We start from the raw sequence: 22930 nt of genomic DNA on the forward strand, positions 1-22930 counted from the left end.
TATATAAAATATGCTAATGATTACTGTGTTAATATATTTGTGTGATAGTTTTATGAGCTCTTCCATTTCTGAACCAGTTTCTATCAGTTGATTTTTCTGCTGATTGTGGCTTATATTGTCCTATTATTTTGGATGCCTAGTGGTTTTTGATGGGATACTATACATTGTAAAGTTTATGTTATTTGCTGACTTTTGTAGCATTCCTTTAAATAGTGTTGGATTTTGTCCTGATGCAGTTGAGTTATTTGGAATCAGTTTGGTCCTTTGGAAGCTTGTTTTCTAAAGTTTTTTAAGGGTGATCTCAGAGCTGCTTTTAATGCTTATTTAGCTCCACTACTAAGGTAGCATTCTTCAGATGATTCTACTAGATGTCCCATATATTATAAGATCTTTCTGCTTTGGTTGGTGAGATCATAAATTATTCTTAGTTCTCAAGTGAGATACAGGAATTGTTCTACCTATAATTTTCTGGTAATTCTTTCCTTGTTATTAGATCATGTTCTCTCATGTATGTACAGATCAGTACTCAGCCAAAGTGTCAAGCAGACCCCTTCACTGATCTCCAGAGCTCATCAGTTCTGTTTTCTTTTTGCTCTCATATTTTAGCCTCTTTGGCCTTCCTAATCTCTTATCTCTACTGATTCAGACCAGTGGGCTCTATTTAGGTTTTACTTTCCTGTGCTGTGGAAACTGTCCAGACAGTAAGCTAGTGCAATGGTAGGGCTCAGCTCATTTATTACCCTTCTTTAAAGGATTACTGTCCTATGCTACCTCTTGTCCAATGTCTGAAAATTGTTCTTTTTCACATTATCTTGTCCAGTTTTTCAGTTGCTTAAAGTCAGAGGATAAAGTTAGTTCCTATTATGGTGTCTTGGCCAATAGCAGAAATGTCAAAGATTTTATTTTTTTACCCTATTCCTTTTTGAGAAGGTAGCACTTAAAGGTCAATGTCTGTATCTTTAAGGATTTCTAGACTTTTTATACATAAAACTAATATAATGTTATATGTCAATTACAAAAAAAAATAATAATTTTTAAGTTTCTAAATTTTAAAAATCCAAACACTTTCCTTCAATTGTTTATTGTAATACACCCTAAGCTAAGAAAACTTTTTTTTTCTCTAAATGAAATGTCTTCATAATCAATATTGTATTGCTACTCTATTAGAAGTCTTTTGTTAAAACAAAAAAAAGAAGTCTTTTGTTTTCTTTGGTTTTATAGGAACTTGATGCTCTCATGGAATTATTTTGAGGGTCAAGTGTTATAACATTTGATATATTTTAATTTTTTTGAATTTTTGACTTTATTTTTTTATTTTACTTTATTTTACTTTACAATACTGTGTTGGTTTTTCCATACATCAACATGAATCCACCATGGGTGTACACATGTTCCCAATCCTGAACCCCCCTCCCACCTCTCTCCCCATACCATCTCTCTGGGTCATCCCAGTGCACCAGCCCAAAGCATCCTGTATCCTGCATCGAACCTAGACTGGTGATTCGTTTCTTATATGATATTTCAATGCCATTCTCCCAAAACATCCCACCCTCTCTCTCTCTCTCCCACAGAGTCCAAAAGACTATTCTGTATTTTGATATATTTTTAAATGTGTTATTCAAATGCAAGGTACTATTCTGAGCCATGAGATGGATTTTGTAAATGAAGCCCCAATTGAGATATTAATATTTTTCTAAAAATTTTATTTTATGTATGAAGTTACTAACCTCCTGCAAATGCTGCAAATTTTTAAGAGGGTAATTATTTTACTGTCTTACTTTAGGAGAGTATCATTTTATTTATAAAATGTTCTAACTTTGTAAATATTTAAAAATTTCCCTTTACAACTTCTTCATATTTCTGCACCCTCATAACTAAGGGAGTTGTATCTGTATTGATTTATTAGTCTATTATCTTTCTGAATTGGGAAAGAGTAAGGAATGAGAATCATGTACTTCAGTAGGCTTTCGGTTTAGATTCATTGTTGCTATGAATAATGTTGGATGGAAGTATTTAACTATATTAAACCAGTAGACTATATTTAACCTAGTCAATAGTTAACCTTTTGGTCATCAGCTCTGTTAGTTATTAACTTCATCTGATATATTTAAGCAAATGATAATTTCTTGAAAAGTTTTCATGAGGACGTAAGTATTGTTTTTTAAAAGGCATTACAAATTGTACAGGTAAATGAATTAATGGATGTTTCTTTTGCTTAGCAATTATGGAAGGAACAGCCTCGGATGAAGCTACTTCAAGAAAGTTATCAAATGTGTCAGGATGCTATCCACAATATAGGAAGAAAAGCATTTTATCTTCTGGACTGTCTGAATCATCATTATTCCAAAAGTTAAATACAAAGAGCCTCCAAAATCATAAAATTATGAGTGAGAGTGATGACTATGAGTTTAAAAGACCAAAAAATACTTTGCAAATAAGAAAATTCCAGGATGAGGTTGATAGCAGATATATAGACTTCCAGGAACCATATTCAAAGGATGGCAGGAACTTTAAGAAAAGTTCAGAGAAAGTTGAAATTCATGACTCAAAGTCTAAACCACAAGACTTGAAGCATGTTTCAGGCTTCAAAAAATCCCTGGATAAAAGTGATATTTTTAGTATCCCCAAACTTCAGAAGCCAGCTGTGAGAAGGAGCTCTAGTCTTCTAAAACAAGTTTCATCTAAGGAAAGAACTGCAATTAATGCTCTGGGTCAGTATCATATATATAAGACAACATCTGGGCCCTTGAGTTTTTATAGAAATGAGCTGAAGTAAGCAGTTATTAGATAGTTGTAGGCATTTCAATTGTCAATACTCTGGATAACCATCACTTTTGGATTCAGGCCCGGGATACAATTCTGCAGTCCATGGGGTTGCAAAGAGTTGGACATGACTTAGCAACTGAACAAGTTCCCGAGAAAGTAGAGGGCCTATTTTCCTTTGGAAATGCTTTTTTTGGTCATTTATTTAACCAAGTATATATGAAGTCTATGTGAAATTTTTGCTCAGAGTTCCATAATTTAAATTTAGGATATCCATAGTACTTCAGGTATTCTTTTTTTCTTTTTTTTAATGTGTTTTTATTTTATTTTATTATTATTTTACTTTAAAATATTGTATTGGTTTTGCCATACATCAACATGAATCCACCACAGGTATACACATGTTCCCAATCCTGAACCCCTCTCCCACCTCCCTCTCTATACCATCCCTCTGGGTCATCCCAGTGCACCAGCCCCAAGCATCCTGTATCATGCATCGAACCTAGACTGGCGATTGTTTCTTATATGATATTATACATGTTTCAATGCCATTCTCCCAAATCATCCCACCCTCGCCCTCTCCCACAGAGTCCCAAAAGACTGTTTGATACATCTGTGTCTCTTTTGCTGTCTCACATACAGGGTTATTGTTACCATCTTTCTAAATTCCATATATATGTGTTAGTATACTGTATTGGTGTTTTTCTTTCTGGCTTACTTCACTCTGTATAATTGGCTCCAGTTTCATCCAGCTCATTAGAACTGATTCAAATGTATTCTTTTTAATGGCTGAGTAATACTCCATTGTGTATATGTACCACAGCTTTCTTATCCATCTTATTCATTCTTATTCATCTGCTGATGGACATCTAGGTTGCTTCCATGTCCTGGCTATTATAAACAATGCTGCGATGAACATTGGGGTACACGTGTCTCTTTCAATTCTGGTTTCCTCGGTGTGTATGCCCAGCAGCGGGATTGCTGGGTCATAAGGCAGTTCTAGTTCTAGTTTTTTAAGGAATCTCCACACTGTTCTCCATAGTGGCTGTACTATCTTGCATTCCCACCAACAGTGTTAAGGTTCCCTTTTCTCCACACCGTCTCCAGCATTTATTGCTTGTAGACTTTTGGATCGCAGCCATTCTGACTGGTGTGAAATGGTACCTCCTTGTGGTTTTGATTTGCATTTCTCTAATAATGAGTGATGTTGAACATATTTTCATGTGTTTGTTAGCCATCTGTATGTCTTCTTTGGAGAAATGTCTATTTAGTTCTTTGGCCCATTTTTTGATTGGGTCATTTATTTTTCTGGAAATGAGCTGCAGGAGTTGTTTGCATATTTTTGAGATTAGTTGTTTGTCAGTTGCTTCATTTGCTATTATTTTCTCCCATTCTGAAGGCTGTCTTTTCACCTTGCTTATAGTTTCCTTTGTTGTGCAGAAGCTTTTAATTTTAATTAGGTCCCATTTGTTTATTTTTGCTTTTATTTCCAATATTATGGGAGGTGGGTCATAGAGGATCCTGCTGTGACTTATGTCGGAGAGTGTTTTGCCTATGTTCTCCTCGAATAGCCAAAGCAATCTTGAGAAAGAAGAATGGAACTGGAGGAATCAACCTGCCTGACTTCAGGCTCTACTACAAAGCCACAGTCATCAAGACAGTATGGTACTGGCACAAAGACAGACATATAGATCAATGGAACAAAATAGAAAGCCCAGAGATAAATCCACACACCTATGGACACCTTATCTTCGACAAAGGAGGCAAGAATACGCAATGGAGTAAAGACAATCTCTTCAACAAGTGGTGCTGGGAAAACTGGTCAACCACTTGTAAAAGAATGAAACTAGATCACTTTCTATCACCATACACAAAAATAAACTCAAAATGGATTAAAGATCTAAATGTAAGACCAGAAACCATAAAACTCCTAGAGGAGAACATAGGCAAAACACTTTCTTTTTTAAAAAATTTTAATTATAGGCTAATTACAATATTGTGATGGTTTTTGCCATACATTCACATGAATCAGCCATGGGTGTACAGTGTGTTCCCATCCTGAATCCCCTTCCCACCTCCCTCCCCATCCCATCCCTCAGGGTCATCCCAGTGCACTAGCCCTGAGCGCCCTGTCTCATGCATCGAACCTGGACTGGCGATCTATTTCACACATGATAATATACATGTTTCAATGCTATTCTCTCAAATCATCCCACCCTCGCCTTCTCCCACAGAATTCAAAAGTCTGTTCTTTACATATGTGTCTCTTTTGCTGTCTTGCATTTATGGTCATCATTACCATCTTTCTAAATTCCATACATATGCATTAATATACTGTATTGGTGTTTTTCTTTCTGTCTCATTTCGCTCTGTATAATAGGCTCCAGTTTCATCCACCTCATTAGAAGTAATTCAAATGCATTCTTTTTAATAGCTGAGTAATATTCCATTGTGTATATGTACCACAACTTTCTTATCCATTGGTCTGCCGATGGGCATATAGGTTGCTTCCATGTCCTGGCTATTGTAAACAGTGCTGCGATGAACACTGGGGTATATGTGTCTCTTTCAATTCTGGTTTCCTCCGTGTGTATGCCCAGCAGTGGGATTGCTGGGTTGTATGGCAGTTCTATTTCCCATTTTTTAAGGAATCTCCACACTGTTCAGGTATTGTTTCTTATGGATGTGGTAATATCAAGAGAAAATAATTAATAGTATACATCTCAGATCCCTAAGGCTTTATGATATTCCTCAAAGATGAGCAGTGACTTCCCAACCAGTGTATGGTTTTTCTCTTATGTACTACTTATATCATAGAAGTATTGTGTATATGCATGCATGCTTAGTCACTTCAGTCATGTCCAACTCTTTGCAACACTATGGTCCATAACCCACCAGGCTTCTCTGTCCATGGGCTTCTCCAAGGAAGAATACTGGAGTGGGTTGCCATGTCCTTCTCCAGGGACATATTGTGTAAGGAACCCAATTAAACACTTCTTTCTATAGGCCTCAGCTGGAGTTAATTTATATTTGCTTTACTTCAAGAAATTTACCAGCCTTTAAAAATTATATTTAGTACTGAGTGTAATTGTTAAGATGAATGCTTTGTGAATCATTAGTGATTCTTATTCCCTGGTGGCTCAGATGTTAACAAATCTGCCTGCAATGCAGGAGACCTGGGTTCAATCCCTGGGTCAGAAAGATCCCCTGGAGAAGGGAATGGCAACCCACTCCAGTATTCTTGCTTGGAGAATTCCATGGACAGAGGAGTCTGGTGGGCTACCATCCACAGGGTCGGAAAGAGTTGGACATGGTGGAGCAACTAACACACACTTACACTAATGCATGCTTCTAATAACTCAGTTGAAAAAGGAGTGTGATCTATTAAGGAGGCATAAAGATGTTTATTCTGATTCCTTTACTGATGCACTGCTTTTATGCCATGCCTCATTTCTGTCTCTGAGGTTTTTTTGTATTTCATTAAGAATTAAAGCTCTGATTAAAGGAATAATGGAGTAGTAGGCATTTAGCCAGTGGGTAGAACAGGATTGTGGTAGAAAATGGTTATCTACCTTGTTGGTATCACTAAAATCAAATGCTTTCACCTTACCACTCTCATACCTAACATTCTATATTTGGAAAAGTATAAAATAGTTTATCTCATATAACTTCCAAATAATCTGATGATGATTGAGCATCTTTGAAATGTGACTGCCACTTGATTTACATTTAAAAAACATATAAAATTTTTCATTATTAAATAATTTTAAATTCATAAGAATTACACAGAAATGAAAACGTTGCTACATACTCTTCATCTAATGTTCTGATGTATTAATATCTTATATAACCACAATATAATGAAAAACTGGAAAATTAACACTGATACAACAATATTTACTAATATAGGACCTTATTAAAAATTTGACTGTTTTTCTATGAAGGTCCTTTTTCTGATCCAGGAGCTCATTCAGGATCACATGTTACATTTAGTTGTCGTATGTCCGAGTCTCCTTCAATCTGGGATGGTTTTTCAATATTTCATGACCTTGATATTTTAGAAGAGCATTGACTAGTTGTTTTGTATAATGTCCCTCATTTTGGGTTTTCTTGTATTTCTTCGTGAATAAATTCAGGGTATACATTTTTGCCAGAATACAACAGAGGTGATATTTTTCCCATTTCAGTACATTATATTAGGAGGCTCATTATGGTCATGTGTGTCTGCTAGAATTTCTTGAAGCTTTTGAACTGAAAACATGGTAGGTAAAGTGATAGGATGGGAAGAACTCTCAATTTTTGTCTGAAATCTTGAAACATGACACATTGATGTTTTGATCTCTTGGACTCCTTCATTATATTTTAATCAGAAACAAGCTGCAGGGAATTCCTTGGCAGTCCAGTGGTTGGGACTCTGTGCTTTCACAGCTAAATATCTGGGTAAAATGGGTAAAAGGGATCAATTGTATGATGACAGATGGAAACTAAATTTTTGGTAGTGAGCACACTGTAGTGTGTATTGAAGTAGAAATATACATGCAATGCTATAGATGAGTGTTACCTCAATACAAAATAAATTTTAAAAAATCTAAAGGGTAGAAGCCGCTAAATTTTTTCAGCCTTTTTTCTGATTATCAGGATTAGTATGAACACTGTGGAAGGTTTGTATATAGGTGTTGTTTGGATTAGCTGGATACTGGGGGTAGGGATGGGGATATGTGGGTCTGTTAGGGCTGGTTAGCATTGTCAAGGTATCAATGGATAGCATATTGGTTGACTGGGTTTTCATAATTATGTGAAATAGACTCATTAGCTTTCTCATGGTCCATCTCTTTGGGCACCTTTCCTTTTTCCTGTATCTATCAAGAACTGAGTACCTAATCCTGTCCTTTGCACTTTATAATAAACATTGAAAAAGCAGGGACTGTGTCTTACTTTTGTGTCCTTGGTGCCGAACATAGTTCTTGGCACTAATATACTCTCAGTAATTGTTGAAATGAAATGAACAGACCTAATTTAGAAAGACTCATCTAGGGAGATAGGCTATGTAGAAGAAATAAGCTGATGATTAAGTGAAGGTAAGTATTTTTTTCATAGTTGTATTAAAATGTGAATTTACCTTTTACACAAAAGTATAATAGAATGTATCATCTCGACTTTTTATTTTACAGAAAGTGGAATGGTGAAATTAGATGACTTTGTGAGTGCTGTCTCTAAAGAGCAAAATCTTCCTGAATATGACGGTAGGTAGGAAATTTATTTTAAAGTCATTTGAGGAAAGAGCAATTAGGTTGAGGAGAATTAGGTTCAATGAACTGAATTTGCTTTTTTATGTACTAATAGTTCCAAAACCCTTGACAAGCCATTGGCAGTTTTTTTAAAACTTTATGTATCAGGGTACTAAGAACTAACTTGCTTGCTTCACAGAATTTTTATGTGGATTTTATGAACTGGAGAGTGCTATACCCATGTACAGTAATGGTAATGATAATGAAGAGGTCAAATAGGTAATTAGCTCCATTATTAGCTATTGATGAATGATTTATTTTTTTAAAGAGGAACTTGTTTGAATCAGATACTTTTGTTTATCTTTGTTTTAGAACATTAAAAAAGAAACAGTTCTATAGAGGTAAAATTTACATACATAAAATCTCCCATGCTCTGATTTACAAATTTATAGTCACACCACAATCTAGTTTTTTATTATTTGAATGTTTTAATGTTTTATATAAATAATTATTTTTTTTCTGTGAGATTAAAAAGCAATGAAAGTTATGAAGGCATGCTGTTTTATTTCCTTCTGTTTATTCATATGCTTAAAAAGAAGTGAACTTTCTGCCTCTTCCTAAAAGACTTCTCAGGTAAGAAAAAATTAATCCAAAGGAAGAAACTTCCTTTTATACATAGATGAAGAATCTCATATTAAAAGCTATATTATCACTTGTCATTTCTGGTGAATATAAGTGCTTAAATCTCTGGATTCCTTGAAGATGCTAGTAGTAAATCGATTTCTTGAATGCTTCACCATGCAATCATTCATTCACAAATTCAATCATTCTTTCATTGCTATTTTGTGAAGTAGTGTCTGTCTTGGTCTCAGCTGACTCTTTGCTCTGGGTCTTTGTTGTGGTGCACAGGCTTTTTTAAGTTGTGGCGAGTGGGCTTCTTTTGCTGTGGTGCGTGGGCTTTCTTTAGTTGCAGTGCATGTGGGTTTAGTTGCACCACAGCATATGGGATCTTAGTTCCCTGACAAGGGATTGAACCTGTATCTCCTGCACCAGAAGGTAGATTCTTAGCCACTGGACCATCAGATAAGTCTTACCATCTTAGCCATTTTTAAATGTACATTTCAGTAATTTTAGTTTTAAGTGCATTCACATTGTTGTGCAACCAATCTCCAGAGCTTTTTATCTTACAAAATTGAAACTCTGTCAGTTCAGTTCAGTTCAGTTCAGTTCAGTTGCTCAGTCATGTCCGACTCTTTGCAACCCCATGGACTGTAGCACTCCAGGCTTCCCTGTCCATCACCAACTCCTGGAGTTTGCTCAAACTCATGTCCATTGAGTCAGTGATGTCATCCAACCATCTCATCCTCTGTTGCCCCCTTCTCCTCCTGCCTTCAATTTTTCCCAACATCAGGATCTTTTCAAATCAATCAGTTCTTCGCACCAGTATTGGAGTTTCAGCTTCAGCATCAGTCCTTCCAATGAATATTCAGGACTGATTTCCTTTAGGATGGACTGGTTGGATCTCCTTGCAGTCCAAAGGACTCTCAAGAGTCTTCTCCAACACCACAATTCAAAAGCATCAATGCTTCGGTGCTCAGCTTTCTTTATAGTCCAACTCTCACATCCATACATGACTGCTGGAAAAACCATAGCTTTTACCAGATGGACCTTTGTTGGCAAAGTAATGTCTCTGCTTTTTAATATGTTGTCTAGGTTGGTCATAACTTTTCTTTCAAGAAACAAGCGTCTTGTAATTTCATGGCTGCAATCACCAGCTGCAGTGATTTTGGAGCCCCCCCCCCCCACAATAAAGTCTATCACTGTTTCGATTGTTTCTCTATCTATTTGCCATGAAGTGATGGGACCAGATGCCATGATCTTAGTTTTCTGAATGTTGAGTTTTAAGCCAACTTTTTCACTCTTCTTTTTCACTTTCATCAAGAGGCTCTTTAGTTCTTCACTTTCTACTGTAAGGGTGGTAACATCTGCACATCTGAGGTTATTGATATTTCTCCCAGAAATCTTAATTCCAGCTTGTGCTTCATCTATATACCAGTTATACCTATATACCTATACCAGTTAAATAAAAATTACCCATCCTTGACCCTCCATCTCTGGAAATAATCATTCCACAATACTTTCTGTTTCTGTGAATTTGTTCACTTGAGATACCCTAGTAGAATCATACAGCATTTGTCTTTCTGCGACTGGCTTATTTTGTTTATCATAATGCCCTCAAGATCTGTGTTGTAGCATGTGTCAGAATTTCCTTCCTTTTTCATGTTGAATAATATTTCATTGTGTGTGTACACCACATTTTGCTTATTCATTTGTCAGTGCACACATGTGTTTCTTCCACCACTTGGCTGTTGTGAATAGTCCTGCTATACAGATGGGCGTGCAGATATCTCTTTAGGCTGCTACTTTGATTCTTTTAGCTACATACCCAGAAGTAGACACAATCCAGTTTGTAACATTTCTATCAGTCCTGAAAATTCTCTCATGCCCATTTGTAATTAATCTTCACCCGATCCCTAGACAACCACTTATTTGCTTTCAGGCTGTATGATTGTGCCTTTTTTTTTTTTTAAACAGTTAATACATTAAATCATATAACATGTCTTTCATACTTGGCTTCCTTCATTTTGCATAATGTTTATAAGGTTAATTCATGTTGCAGTATCAATAGTTCATTCCTTTTTATGGACAAATTCATATTACAGCTTATAGATATACTCTGTTTTGTTGATGGGTGGCAAGTTCATAGACATTTGACTTTTTCAATTTGTGACTTTTATCAGTAGTAATGAAATTAATATTTGCATACATGTCTTTCTATGGGCATATGCTTTTATTTCTCATGGGTAAATTCCTAGGAGAAAGATTGTTAGTCTGTATAGTAAATTTATGTTTAGGTTTTTAACAGATTGCCAAACTGTTTTCCAGAGTGGCTATAACATTTTCTTTCTCAGTAGCAATGTATAAAGATTCTGGTTTCTTCACAACTTTGTCAACACTTTCTTTTTTAAAATTTTAACTTATAATAAGTGTATAATGATATCTCATTTTGCTTTTAATTTTCATTTCCCTAATGACTAATAATTTTGACTATTTTTGTATATGCTTGCTATCCATTCAGGTATCTTTGGTGAAATATATATTCAAATCTTTTGCCCATTTTTAGAATTCCATTTTGATTTATATATATTATTTTAGAGTATATCTCTTTTTGGTGGTTGCTTCAGGTATTATATATACATAACTTATCACAGTCTACTGATGTCATTATTTTACCAGTTCAAATGAAGTATAGAAATATTGTCTATCCTTATGTCCCTTTACCCTCCCCTATGTATGATATAATTGTCTTAAATATATCCTTTACATATATTTAAAAGCATATTGGACAGTTTTATAATTTTTGCCTCAACCATCAAATGTGATTTAAAAACTTAAGAGAAGGAAAGCCTAATATATTTACCCATATTTTGGCTTACCATTTTTTATTCTTCCTTCCTGATACTCCAGAGTTCTTTGTTTTATCCTTTTCTTTCTGTTTAAACATCTTCCATTTAACCATTCATTTGTTTACTGTCAACAGATTCTCTTCATTTTCTTTCATCTGAGAACATCTTGATTTTCCCTTCATTCCTGAAGGATTTTTTTTTCTAAGTATGAATTTGTGGTTGACAGTTCTTTTCTTTCAGCACTTGAAAAATATGGTGCCACTTCTTTCTGGTGTCCATGGTTTCTGAGGGGAAATCTTCATTAGTTTTTTCCCCCCCCCTATAGGTAAGATGTCATTTTTTTTAAACTACTTAAAAATTTTTTTCTCTGTGTTTAATTATGATGTGTCTTGACATGGATTTCTTTGGCTTTATCCTGTTTGAGTTTCACTTATTTTCTTGGATCTGTAGGTTCATATCTGTTGCTAAAAAATTGGTAATTGTTTAGCCATTATTTCTTTGAGTACCGTTTTAGCAATTCTGTCTCTCTTTTCTTCTGAGACTCTGATTTTACAATGTTAGATCATTTTTTTTATACTGCTACAGGTCCCTGAGACTCTTTTCTTTTTTTATTTCAATCTATTTTCTTTGTGTTGTTCATTGAATGATTTTGCTGTCTTTCAGTTCATTGATTCTTTCTTCTCTTTTCTCCACATATTTCATACTGTGATTTTATAACTTATTAATGTTCATATTATTAAAGATTCTGAGTCCAAAGGTCCGTTATACACATCTGTGTCTCTTTCCCTGTCTTGCATACAGGGTCGTCATTGCCATCTTCCTAAATTCCATATATATGTGTTAGTATACTGTATTGGTGTTTTTCTTTCTGGCTTACTTCACTCTGTATAATCGGCTCCAGTTTCATCCATCTCATCAGAACTGATTCAAATGAATTCTTTTTTACGGCTGAGTAATACTCCATTGTGTATATGTACCACAGCTTTCTCTTTTTTTTTTAATTTTTTTTATTTTATTTTTATTTTTTAATTTTTAATTTTTTTATTTTTTAAATTTAAAAATCTTTAGTTCTTACATGCGTTCCCAAACATGAACCCCCTCCCACCTCCCTCCCCATAACATCTCTCTGGGTCATCCCCATGCACCAGCCCCAAGCATGCTGTATCCTGCATCAGACATAGACTAGCGATTCAATTCTTACATGATAGTATACATGTTAGAATGCCATTCTCCCAAATCATCCCACCCTCTCCCTCTCCCTCTGAGTCCAAAAGTCTGTTATACACGTCTGTGTCTTTTTTCCTGTCTTGCAAACAGGATCATCATTGCCATCTTCCTATATTCCATATATATGTGTTAGTATACTGTATTGGTATTTTTCTTTCTGGCTTACTTCACTCTGTATAATCGGCTCCAGTTTCATCCATCTCATCAGAACTGATTCAAATGAATTCTTTTTAACGGCTGAGTAATACTCCATTGTGTATATGTACCACAGCTTTCTTATCCATTCATCTGCTGATGGACATCTAGGTTGTTTCCATGTCCTGGCTATTATAAACAGTGCTGCGATGAACATTGGGGTACATGTGTCTCTTTCCATTCTGGTTTCCTCGGTGTGTATGCCCAGCAGTGGGATTGCTGGGACTCAGAGGGAGAGGGAGAGGGTGGGATGATTTGGGAGAATGACATTCTAACATGTATACTATCATGTAAGAATTGAATCGCCAGTCTATGTCTGACGCAGGATGCAGCATGCTTGGGGCTGGTGCATGGGGATGACCCAGAGAGATGTTATGGGGAGGGAGGTGGGAGGAGGGTTCATGTTTGGGAACGCATGTAAGAATTAAAGATATTAAAATTTAAAAAATAAAAAACTAAAATAAATAAATAAATGCCAAAAAAAAGATTCTGACAATGCTTTTCATATATAACATTTGTGAAATTTTTAGTATTTCATTGGTATGTTAAAACCAAAATTCATCTTACTATTGGTGTTTTCTTTTTGACGTATATTTAATACTTATTTGCATACTGCCTTATTTTCGGTGTTGACTGATATCATTAAAGCTATTGATAAAATTAAAGATGAAAATATTGATTATGGGGATCTGAACATTAGTCTTCAAAATTTAGGAGTTTACCTTTCTAAGCCAGAATTTCAGAAGATCACAGAGTTGACTGAGGTTGGTGGTAAGTGACATATTTTCAGGAAAACTGAGTTGATATATCTGAAAAGAGGATCAGTTTGCTATTCTTTTCCTCAGAGTGATGACTTTACAGTTTTATTGGAAAAAAAGTCCATTAAAGTTAAGCCAATACAGAAAAGTACAAAAATACTCAAAAGTACAAGACTCAAAATCTCATTGTCCAGAAATAAGCAGTCTTGCAGATGGTGACTGCAGCCATGAAATTAAAAGATGCTTACTCCTTGGAATAAAAGTTATGACCAACCTAGATAGTATATTCAAAAGCAGAGACATTACTTTGCTGACTAAGGTCCATCTAGTCAAGGCTATGGTTTTTCCAGTAGTCATGTATGGATGTGAGAGTTGGACTGTGAAGAAGGCTGAGTGCCAAATAATTGATGCTTTTAAACTGTGGTGTCAGAAAAGACTCTTGAGAGTCCCTTGGACTGCAAGGATATCCAACCAGTCCATTCTGAAGGAGATCAGCCCTGGGATTTCTTTGGAAGGAATGATGCTAAAGCTGAAACTCCAGTACTTTGGCCACCTGATGCGAAGAGTTGACTCATTGGAAAAGACTCTGATGCTGGGAGGGATGTGGGGCAGGAGGAGAAGGGGATGACCGAGGATAAGATGGCTGGATGGCATCATGGACTCCATGGATGTGAATCTGAGTGAACTCCGGGAGATGGTGATGGGCAGGGAGGCCTGGCGTGCTGCAATTCATGGGGTCGCAAAGAGTCAGACACGACTGAGTGACTGAACTGAACTGAACTGAACTGAAAAAGCCTCTTGATGAAAGTGAAAGAGGAGAGTGAAAGAGTTGGCTTACAGCTCAACATTCAGAAAGCTAAGATCATGGCATCTGGTCCCATCATTTCATGGCATATAGATGGGGGAACAGTGGAAACAGTGTCAGACTTTAATTTTTTGGGCTCCAAAATCACTGCAGATGGTGACTGCAGCCATGAAATTAAAAGACGCTTACTCCTTGGAAAGAAAGTTATAACCAACCTAGACAGCTTATTAAAAAGCAGAGACATTACTTTGCCAACAGAGGTCCGTCTAGTCAATGCTATAGTTTTTCCATTGGTCATGTATGGATGTGAGAGTTGGACTGTGAAGAAAGCTGAGTGCCGAAGAATTGATGCTTTTGAACTGTGGTACTGGAGAAGACTCTTGAGAGTCCCTTGGACTGCAAGGAGATCCAACCAGTCCATTCAAAGGAGATCAGTCCTGGGTGTTCACTGGAAGGACTGATTTTGAAGCTGAAACTCCAATACTTTGGCCACCTCATGTCAGGGTTGACTGATTGGAAAAGACCCTGATGCTGGGAGGGATTGGGGGCAGGAGGAGAAGGGGATGACAGAGGATGAGATGGTTGGATGCCATCACCGACTCGATGGACATGAGTTTGGGTAAACCCCGGGAGTTGGTGATGGACAGGGAGGCCTGGCATGCTGCACTTCATGGGGTCGCAAGGAGTCGGACACGACCGAGTGACTGAATTGAACTTAACTGACTGAATAGTCTTTCAGACATTTTTTCCCCCTAGGCAAAAATGTAAACAAAAAGAAAGTAGGGTTTGTGATTTTACCCTCTGATTGACAGAAGTCAGGACTAAAGGCATGAAGTGGGGCAAAAAATGTCTGTTTATTATGTCAAAGCCCACAGTTCATAATAAAGGTACCAATTCTTTAAGGTGCCCCTAGAACATAGCAGCAACTTTCCTAAAGAGAAAGGTTGAGAGTGAGGTATAGGAGGGTATATGGTTATAGATAAAATAATAATGACCATGAATTGATAATATTTGCATCTAGGGAGTGTACATGGTGCTCATTGCCATTTACTTTCTATTTTGAATATATTTACAATTTTTCATAATAAAAAGTAAAAAGAAATGGAAACAAATTTACTATAAAGTTATATAAGACCTATGTGGAAGAGTCAGACACGACTGAGCGACTTCACTTAGAAATTAACAGAAACCTTAATTTTTGCCAATTAGGTGGATATAAAAAGTTTCCTCACTGTGACCTAAATTTTGCATTTGCCTGATTCCTACTGCTGATGCTAAGTTGCTTCAGTCGTGTCTGACTGTGCGACCCCATAGATGGCAGCCCATCAGGCTCCCCTGTCCCTGGGATTCTTCAGGCAAGAACACTGGAGTGGGTTGCCATTTCCTTCTCCAATGCATGAAAGTGAAGTCCTATTCATTATTATATACTTGTGAAGCAAAAATATAGTATGCAAAATGTAGATTATTTTACCATCGAAATCTGAATATATACAAGATATTGAAAACTATATGTGGACTTCATCTGTCATACTATTTCTTCTTTTAACTTTAATCCTTTTATACAAAGTGATTTGGTTCTTATTTTAGTGTACCTGGGGTCTTCCCTGGTGGCTCAGAGGTTAAAGCACCTGCCTTCAATGCGGGAGACCTGGGTTCGATCCCTGGGTTGGGAAGATCCCCTGGAGAAGGAAATGGCAACCCACTCCAGTATTCTTGCCTGGAGAATCCCATGGACGGAGGAGCTTGGTGGGCTACAGTCCACGGGTCGCAAAGAGTCAGACACGACTGAGAGACTTCACTTTCACTTAGCGTACCTGGGTGCTCACTTGCTTCAGTTGTATCTGACTCTTTTGACCCTGTGGACTGTAGCCTGAGAGGCTTCTCTCTCCATGGGATTCTCTAGGCAAGAGTACTGGAGCAGATTGCTGTGCGCTTCTCCAAGGGATCTTCTCAGCCCAGGGATTGAACCTGCATCTCTTATGTCTCCTGTATTGGCAGGCATTCTTTACCAGTAGTGCCATCTAGGAAGTCTCATTTTATTGCTGTGGTTTGCAAAGTTTTGAAATTCTTTATTTTTGGTTTTTGTTTATATTTGGTGCTGTTAAATCAGTAGAATTCTTTTGTTCCAAGTGAAATCTTGTAGAGTACCCCAATGTATAAAACATAAAAGTTGAGTTCTTATGACCAAAGTAGGTAACATGACCAAGTGAACTGATAAAGCATCTCAGCACATCCTTAGAAATATGAGAAAGAACTCAAGAATTATTGTCCTGAAATAATCATTTGACCAGGTTATGTTAAAAAGAAAAAAAAAAAACCCAACAGATTTAGGTTCCCTCTAAGTGAACTACTTCCTGGTTGTTGATGGTATTCCATATTGACTCCTCAGTATTTTAAAGTATATTTAAAATGAAAAATTAATTTTATGATGATAGAAAAATGCATTGAAAAGTAAAAAAGATGTATATCATTTGGCAAATTCAGAAATGCTTCCCAAATATCAACTTATATAGCTTTTGGGTCCCTCCCTGTTTCTGATGAAAGACCTAAATGAAGAGAGTTGAGATTGAGCCAAAATATGTCAGGATGATGTGGAAAATAGTTAAGGGGAATGTGAGAGGCTGAACCCATAGACTAGGAATTATATGGAGGAAATCATTATAGTTGTAGCCAGGCATAAAGATTTCAGATACTCTCTTCTCTTCTGGTTTCTCTAGCTTTACTTGTTTTAGGTTTTTAAACTTAAACTAAGATGTATTTGTTCTATTTCTCCTGACTCTGACCTCTGATGGAATTGAAATTAGCTAAGTAATTTTTTTCTTTTGGGCTTGACAACCTGATTCAGAACATGTCTTTGTGATATTGCTATTTTCATTCATACTTGTTCAAGTTAGGTCTGAATATTTATTTCAGGCTCTAACTTTGAAACCTGGTACTTGTTATGATTAACCTTGTGTTGGTGGTTTAGCAAAGAATGAGTGCCAAATTCCAAAATCTCTGTCTACCCACATGTCTTTTCATAGAACATATTTAAATGTACCCAAGGAATCTTTTCTAAAACCTGTGGTTGCTATTCTGTTTCAGCATATGTAAGAACTTAAGGACCAAATGGAATTATAGGTCATAGAGATTTGTGTCCGTTGGTAAACAGGCCCAACCCTAGATGCAGATTTTGTTAAAGCACCTGCTAGTGTTATTGGCACCTGGTAACCTCAGATGCTCCTTGTTTGTTTGCTTTTTTCCTTTCTTTCTTTCAGAATTCTAAATAGCTGAATTTAGTTGTATTTGAATTTATGTGCTGGATTCAGAGGAATCTCCACTTAGGTGACTGAGCTGCAATGCCTACTTACTTTAAGCTGGTCTTTGAAAGTGCAAAGTGAAGTAGCTCAGTCGTGTCCGACTCTTTGCAACCCTGTGGACTGTAGCCTACCAGGCTCCTTGCTCCATGGAATTCTCCAGGTGAGAATACTGGAGTGAGTTGCCATTTCCTTCCCCAGGGGATCTTCCCAACTCAGGGGTCGAACCCGGGTCTCCCGCATTGCAGGCAGGCGCTTTAACCTCTGAGCCACCAGGGAAGCCCCTTAAAGCTGGTCTTTAAGCTGCTATAAATTGAAGACACTTAATTGAGAAGGTCTTTTTGTAACCAGTCTTAGAAAATTTGATTATCTTGACTTGCTGGTTGATATGAGGCTGGTAGGAGATTATCCAGAGTAACAGAATATAAAAAAAAAAATCATGGGAAATGGGATACACAAACTCTTTGTATCCTTTTCTACTCTTTCTCCCCACATCAGGAGATACCTGACATATTTAAGGCAGAGCTCTTATAGTTAGGGAGATGTAGGGCCTTACTAAGGGGCTTCCCCAGTGGCTCAGAGATAAAGAATCTGCCTACAATGTGTGAGCCACAGGAGACGTGGGTTTGATCCCTGGGTCAGGAAGAACCTGGGGAGAAGGGCGTAGCAACCCACTCCAGTATTCTTGCCTGGAGAATCCCATGGATGGGCTACAGTTCAGAGGGACACAAAGAGTTGGACACAACTGAAGCAACTTAGTATGGCTCAACAGGGCAAAAGGAAAGTGAAGTTGCTCAGTCGTGTGCAACTCTTTGCGACCCCATGGACTGTAGCCTACCATGCTCCTCTGTTCATGGGATTTTCCAGGCAAGAGTACTGGAGTGGGTTGCCGTTTCCTTCTCCAGGGGATCTTCCCAACCCAGGAATCAAACCCGGGTCTCCCGCATTGTAGGCAGATGCTTTACCATCTGCACCACCAGGAAGTCAACAGGACAGGACCCTACTAAAAGACAGAAGCTGGAAAAATGCAATAAAGATACATGCTCTTACTAGAGTATGGTTCCTAAAAATCCAGGTGTTAATTTGAAAGCCAAGGAAAGATAAAAGATAAGACGCTGTTGGTTGTAGTTATATGTGTATATATATTTCCAATTTTATTGCATAATAAGTGACAAATATAATTGTATGTAAAATGTATAATATTATGATTGAAAGATATAGTGGAACAATAGATAATTAACACATTTACACCCATTACCTCATATAGTTAATTTTGTGTGTGTGTGAATGATGAGAATGCTTGACATCTAATCTCAGCAACTTTCAAGTAGAAATTGTCATATTGCCATATTTTCAACTATAATCACCATGCTGTACATTTGATTCTCTGAATTAATTATTCTTTTTCTTTTATTGAACCTATTTTTCTTATAACTGAAAGTTTGTGCCCTTTGACCTATGCTTCTCCATTTCCCCTTCCCCCAGCCCCTATCTACTTTATGTTTCTATGAAATTGTTGTTTTTGTTTTTTAGATTCCACATATAAGTGATACCCTACAGTACTTGTCTTTCTCTCTTTGGCTTATTTCACATAATGAAATGCATAATGCCCAGCAGTTCAGTTCAGTTCAGTCGCTCAGTCATGTCCAGCTCTTTACGACCCCATGAATTGCCGCACGCCAGGCCTCCCTGTCCATCACCAGCTCCTGGAGTTCACTCAGACTCATGTCTATTGAGTCAGTGATACCATCCAGCCATCTCATCCTCGGTCATCCCCTTCTCCTCCTGCCCCGCATCCCTCCCAGCATCAGAGTCTTTTCCAATGAGTCAACTCTTCGCATCAGGTGGCCAAAGTACTGGAGTTTCAGCTTTAGCATCATTCCTTCCAAAGAAATCCCAGGACTGATCTCCTTCAGAATGGATTGGTTGGATCTCCTTGTAGTTCAGAGGACTCTCAAAAGTCTTCTTCTCCAACACCACAGTTTAAAAGCATCAATTATTTGGCGCTCAGCCTTCTTCACAGTCCAACTCTCACATCCATACATGACCACAGGAAAAAGCATGCCCAGCAGGCTTATCTATATTGTCGCAAATGGCAGAATTTCCTTTTTCATGGCTAAATAATAGTCCATCGTGTATATATAATTAAAAGAAAGGGAAATGATTGGATCATGTGGTAGTTCTATATTTAATTTTTTGAGGAACCACTATACTTTAATGACTGTACCCGTTTACATTCCAATCAACAGTGTATAAGGGTTCCTTTTCCTCTATATCCTCACTAGTATCTGTTATTTATTTTTGGTAATAGCCATCCTAACAGATGTGAGATGATATCTCATTGTGGTTTTGATTTGTATTTCCTTGATGATTACTGATATTAAACACCTTTTCATATACCTTTTGGCCTTTGTAGCTATATATTTAAGCTCTCAGTTCAGTTCAGTTCAGTCGCTCAGTCGTGTCTGACTCTTTGCGACCCCATGAATCGCAGCACGCCAGGCCTCCCTGTCCATCACCAACTCCCGGAGTTAACTCAGACTCACATCCATCGAGTCAGTGATGCCATCCATCCATCTCATCTTCGGTTGTCCCCTTCTCCTCCTGCCCCCAATCCCTCCCAGCATCAGAGTCTTTTCCAATGAGTCAACTCTTCGCATGAGGTGGTCAAAGTACTGGAGTTTCAGCTTAAGCTCTAGACAAGGTTTTATCTGCTGGCAATATACTTTCTGCTTATACTGTATTCTAGTCTATGATCATAAACTATAGTAATTCTAAATCCTTGAATTAATTTTCCCTGTTCCAGATTCAGAAAACAAGCGTTTGTCACTTTGACTTTGTAATCTAGTACTTATGTATTTTTGTGTAAGAAATAGGTGTAAACATCAATCAGAAATGCTAGCTATACAACCATCTGACTTTGGAAAAAGTTTTACATCTGCTACAGTATTTTTATCTTCAAACATTTGAAAGGCTAAAATTAAATTGAGATTTGTCTCTTAGTTTTATTTCTAGTGATATGGATTGCATAGTTTCTCTTGACTATTGGAAATGAAAATCTCAGCCTGATTTCTGCAGCCGTAAGGTTTATTCATTCCATAAAATTAATCTTTTGGTCACTCAACAATATACAAAGGAAATATAATTCTTATGAGTGCATCAAATAATTTACATTTTCAAAGATTTCTTTATTGGATCCAGCTTTTGTTTCAGTGAGGCTGATTTATTTAAAATGTTTTTCTTACAGAAGGTGACAAAGTACAAATTGAAGAATTTGCAAAAGTAGTAAAGGAAATACATGATACCTCCAAGTTAGAAGGTAAGTATAGGATTACTTTTGACTGTTAAATTTATTTTTATTGAAGGGATGCCTTTGGTTTTGCTTTTTACCTTTTCTGCTTGTGCTAATTTCTGGTTAACATATTGACATTGATCTATTTATAGGTAGGCAGATCTTGGTTTTGGTTAAAAATTGACATGTTTCTTAATGAAAGAAAAAAGGTTTTTTGTAGAAAGGGGCCTGCTTAAACCTATTTTTAACTCTTTGTGTTTTTAGGATTTTATATGTAGAGTCAGATACTGGCCTTAAAATTTTTCCAGATATGAAAATTCTATATATCATTTTAAACCTCAGACTTAGGACTCCATCCTGTATATAGGCTTCTGTATTATATAATTTCTCATAAATCTTTTACTTCTTTAATAGATACTTATCATGTTCCTTTCTTTAGTTTTTGTTAAATATCAGAGAGACCATATGCAGTTCAGTGGCACAGTTTTTCTATTATTTGACTTCCATTTTGGTTTAAAAGTTAAAGATGTAGGACTGAAACCAATGAATATAGTACTTGTGGGGTTTGTGCACTTTCTTGTTTGAAAAATATGTTTAAAACAGTATTACTGGTGACTTATTTGAATAACCATTCAAATGACTATTTGATCAGTGAGCACTCTTGAAAAGAATGACAACTCAGACAAATGTTAGGGAAACCAATGCAGAGGCATTTCTGTGTGCAAAGAAGTACACAATATACTTTACAGATTTTCAATACATAGGCTTTCTTGGCATATGAAAGTTAAAAAGTTAAAAGTTTCTCTTTTAGGTTAAGAAATATATTTAATATTTTCTGGTTTACATATAAGTATTTTACCTGGGTCATAACATAATTAGCATCAACATAGTGTAGTAGTTAATTAGATTAGCTAAGCAATAGGAAATAGTGCATAGTAGTAGAAAAGAGCATGGGCTGTGGAGTATGATAAGAGATGTGGGTGTGGTTCTTTCACTTATTAGCTGCCTACTCACTCTAGGCCATTCTGATTTCTTCATCTTTAAAACAAGGATGCTAAAAACATCGTATTTCTCATACAGTTGCCAGGATCAACTGCAAAAATACATATAAAGCATAGTTATTAGGTATATATTATCTGCTTAGCAAATGATAGTTAACTTTGAAATCAGAGAGCAGGTCTCAAATGGTAAGAAAAAAAATGTTGAAATTAAGCCATTGAGAAAGGAGAACAGATAGATTCAGGTTAGGTACCTGAATCTTGGGGATGGTCTCAGGGACTAGGGAGAAGGCATTGGAATCAGCCATTCAGTGCAGTATAAGACCAGTAACTACAGGGAAGAGTAAACAACAGCTATCCAAGAAGGTAAGAGTTAGCATAGCAGGCCCTCCATTATAACTGATCAGGCTGGTTCACTGTGTCTCGACTGTCCACTGGAGAACGTGGAGGGGCCTGGAGAGGAGGCACAATGTGCAAAGTTCTGTACTTCCCTTCAACAAAGACACATATAGTCTTAAAGGATTATGGTCAGTGTCTGATCTTACAGTTTAGGATATTAGGGATGAGGCAGGCAATGCTAGGTAATGATGAGGATTAAGAATAGCCATTGGTGTGGATGACTTTGGAAAGAAAGTGAAGGCTTGTTGGCAGTTAAGAAGTCAAGGTGCTCTGAGGTTAGGATCATCCTTATTATCATTGGATGATAATAGGATATAGAGTTGAGGGAAGATTATGATCAATGTGCCAAAATCCTTAGAGACTATGAAGGAGTGATCAGAAAGCAATAGAAAATGGTGTCAGAAGGGTGGCATAGTTGAATATCAGGCTTGAACCTTAAAGGAGAACGATACATTTTGATTGAAGTTGGACTAAACTAGGCTCAAAAGAGCAGCAGAAAACC

General features: G+C 36.8%; 1 protein-coding gene across 1 annotated transcript in view; it reads left to right on the forward strand.

Moving 5' to 3' along the window:
• EFCAB13 (EF-hand calcium binding domain 13) overlaps positions 1 to 22930 on the forward strand; it is a 315250-nt gene that overhangs the window by 59364 nt on the left and 232956 nt on the right. Inside the window, exons 11-13 of the mRNA XM_060395750.1 lie at positions 2220 to 2711; positions 7935 to 8006; positions 20987 to 21058. Of these exons, the coding sequence (XP_060251733.1) occupies positions 2220 to 2711; positions 7935 to 8006; positions 20987 to 21058 (636 nt within the window). The remainder of the gene's footprint in view (positions 1 to 2219; positions 2712 to 7934; positions 8007 to 20986; positions 21059 to 22930) is intronic.

Source organism: Ovis aries, chromosome 11 (genome assembly GCF_016772045.2).
Source record: "Ovis aries strain OAR_USU_Benz2616 breed Rambouillet chromosome 11, ARS-UI_Ramb_v3.0, whole genome shotgun sequence".
NCBI lineage: Eukaryota > Metazoa > Chordata > Mammalia > Artiodactyla > Bovidae > Ovis > Ovis aries.